At 35.2% G+C, this 3,144-nt stretch overlaps 1 protein-coding gene across 1 annotated transcript in view; it reads right to left on the minus strand.

Annotated features, from left to right (window-relative positions):
- Positions 1-3,144, minus strand: part of RYR2 (ryanodine receptor 2) — a 784,157-nt gene that overhangs the window by 179,333 nt on the left and 601,680 nt on the right. The window contains exons 77-79 of the mRNA XM_019526720.1: positions 2,489-2,592; positions 1,517-1,568; positions 1,323-1,376 (exon numbers count right to left, since the gene is read on the minus strand). Of these exons, the coding sequence (XP_019382265.1) occupies positions 1,323-1,376; positions 1,517-1,568; positions 2,489-2,592 (210 nt within the window). The remainder of the gene's footprint in view (positions 1-1,322; positions 1,377-1,516; positions 1,569-2,488; positions 2,593-3,144) is intronic.

Here is a 3,144-nt window from a genome sequence, read left to right on the forward strand (position 1 = left end):
CCATTACACATACAACCATTATATGTGAGCACAATAGCAAAAGTTTACCAAAACACAGCCAGTTACTCCTTGCTTAGCCAATGAAATCACATAGCCCAAACCAAATGTAATCACTCAGGCCTGGAATTTAAATTAAGATGCTTTATCTGCGCAAGTTTGAGACTTATAGCCTTGTAAGTCAAATATCTGGCAAGTTAGCTGGACTAGGATTGATTAGTAAAGCTCTTAAAATTCTTAGGCACAGCCAAATGGATCGTGCAGTAGCCTTAAAAGATTCATCATTGTATCATATAGACTATAATCTGTCTGATACATTAAAAGTGGACAAACTGGTTAAAAGCATTCACTGCAAATTCAAAGACTCTGCATCATTTTCAAGATTCAAATGTATTCACATCCTGACAAAACAATGAAAGGATAATAAAAACATTCTGTGTCTTGTTTTGGTGAGGATAATATATAAAAGTAATAGCCACATTATAGATACATTAATAGCATAATATGATGCTTCTGACCTAAGGATCTGAATTTTTTTTTACAAATGTTAATGAATTTAATCTTACAACATCCCTAGAAATTAAAGGAACTATTATTATTCCCATTTCCCTGTTTGGAAAAGAAAATCTAAGATCCCACAGGAAATCCATGAAAGAACTAGGAAGAAAACCAAATATCTAATTCTTCTCATTAAGTCACAAAACCATCTAAACCCTCACATAAAGCATTCATCATTAAAAAGTCAATATTAATTCACATAAGCCTGGTATAGTGACTGAGTTTTCCCATATTTAGAACAGAAAGTAACTATACTAGTAATAATATGTGCTTGGTGTATGTAAACTGACATATTCTAAATAAATACTGCTTTTTATACTATGAAACGAATAGTTTGATTCATTGTTTTTGTATTCATAATTACTGTAGAAAACATTATTTTTTTTAGTATTTCTTCTCGATCCACATTTATGAATTTCAAGAAATCTTGTATGAGAACTATTTCTTAACAGATATTCAAAATAATTTGCAAACATAGTAAGTCAGCTGAACTGTTACTGGCTGAGAAGTCGGTGAAAAATGTAAGACAGACTTACTGTTACATTATATATATAATTTAATTTAAAATGATGTACCAGCACATCTTTTCTTTGCATTTTTCTACTGTCATTCTAATAACTTATATTTGCCAATCCAGCTTCTGACATGCAGTTCATAGACATAATAAGCTGCAGTAAGCCATGAAGCAAGAAACATAAATGTCAGTTAGAAGCTATGAAAAAAATGTCCAATATGAGACAAGAAACAAAAGGAAGCGCCAATCTTACTTCAAAACTCTTTACTTCTTCTTCACCATCATCATCCTCTTCATCATGACAGCTCTGAAAGCATGTAAAAGCAACACAATTACTCCTTTTTATTTTTTAATAAAACACAGCCCCAGCTTAAGATACAGAAAAGACCTCTCAGTCTTTCCCATGCTCTATTAAAAGGTAAATGAAAAAGTTGGTGGAAAAGTTACCTTAGCCATAATATCAGCATAAGCCATATATAGGAAATCTTCTTCCAATTTGCTGTGGAAAGGATGCAGAAGGGAAAAGTGGGAGAAGAAGTTATGATCACTGATATAAAAGCTGCAGTTCCATAAATAATTAAAAAACTCAAATAACTTTTCAGAAAAAAAGCACATAACTGGACAAATGTTGTATAATTCCAAATGCAGTTTGCTTAGCTATTAAGTGATCTGTCTTAAATTTTTATATTAAGAACCTTTAAAAAATGTTTTAAAGGCTTTTCTTCTCCCTTGACAATTTCATAAGGGTCTTTTTAGAGCAGAAGGAAATGACTAAAACAATCTAAAGAATAAAATTTGCTACAGATAAACTGTCAGTTTTAGCTAGGAATGTTACTATCAGTTTTTGAAGCAGAGATATGCAGTAAGTCCTGAATAACTAACGGGACCTTTTCAGATAGCATCTATAAATGTGCCACCAGAATTCATAGCTGCATTTGTTTGTCTTCAGAAAACACTGTGTTACTTTCTTTTTAAAATACCTAAAAGTACCATATTTTCTCACATGCAACACCTTTTTTCCCCCAAAACACCTGCACGTTATATGTGAGAAACATGGTAAATGGAGAAATATGGATCTGGTATTATGGGCAAAAATAAAAGTAAATTCTTCATGGGTCTCAAAGGGATCAGAACAAAGAACAGGCTCTGGTTGTTATTATGCTTACTACAAGGCAAATTATTTTTTATTCCATTCTTTCTTTCAAAAACAAGGTGTGTATTATATTCCAGGGTGTGCCAGATGCAAGGAAATATGATACATTATGACCCCTTTACAACTCTGCAAGTAAATTCTGCAAGAACTTATACAGCCATGCTTTTTGCATATCAAAGACACTTTGTGGCCAATAGATGCAGTTTTAAAAACAGAACCCACTTGAAAACATGAAAAAACTTTGCAGCCTCTCAGACTCTCCCTACCATTTTTCAGTTAAGGCTGTTCGACTGAATAGTAGGATGAGCTGATGAAGAGGATCGACTCTTTTAATGCTTTCCTCTTCCTCTGGTGGCTCCTCTCCAGGTCTCTTGGGGAAAGAAAATTAAAACCGAATAAGAAAATGCTTGTAGTTATTGATTATAAAAGCTCTCTCTTACATTGCCAAAGTTGTCTTAGATATAGAATAACCAAATACAGAATTAGGATGTTCTGAATGTATGAGTGGCTAGTACCAAACTGCTCTTAGAACTACAGTTTTGAAGTCCACCAGCATGTAGAGCTGGTAGAAAAAGCCTGAATGGAAACTTGAATGCACTTTTAACCAATCCATGAAGATTTACAAAATCTAAGAGGATGCAGTTTCATAGAATCCTAGAAAAGCAGGACTACAAGGAACTGCACACAATACTCTACATCAGTACTTCCCAACCTTTTCTTCAGCATGACCCCATTTATGACTCCATTTCCTCAGCATTGCCCCTCACACCCAACCCGCAGCCCCCCATGTGCCCCTCACTCCCCACCCACAGTCTCCCACCCCCCAGCCCTGCTGTTGCCCCACTCATGACTTGCAGTCCCCTGCCCCACCGCAGCCCTGCTGGGTGAGGCCCCAGATTCAGGACAACAGGACCAGAGCCAG

The sequence above is a fragment of the Gavialis gangeticus genome, unplaced genomic scaffold, assembly GCF_001723915.1.
Source record: "Gavialis gangeticus isolate Ggan-Ray unplaced genomic scaffold, GavGan_comp1, whole genome shotgun sequence".
In the NCBI taxonomy this organism is placed as follows: Eukaryota; Metazoa; Chordata; order Crocodylia; family Gavialidae; genus Gavialis; species Gavialis gangeticus.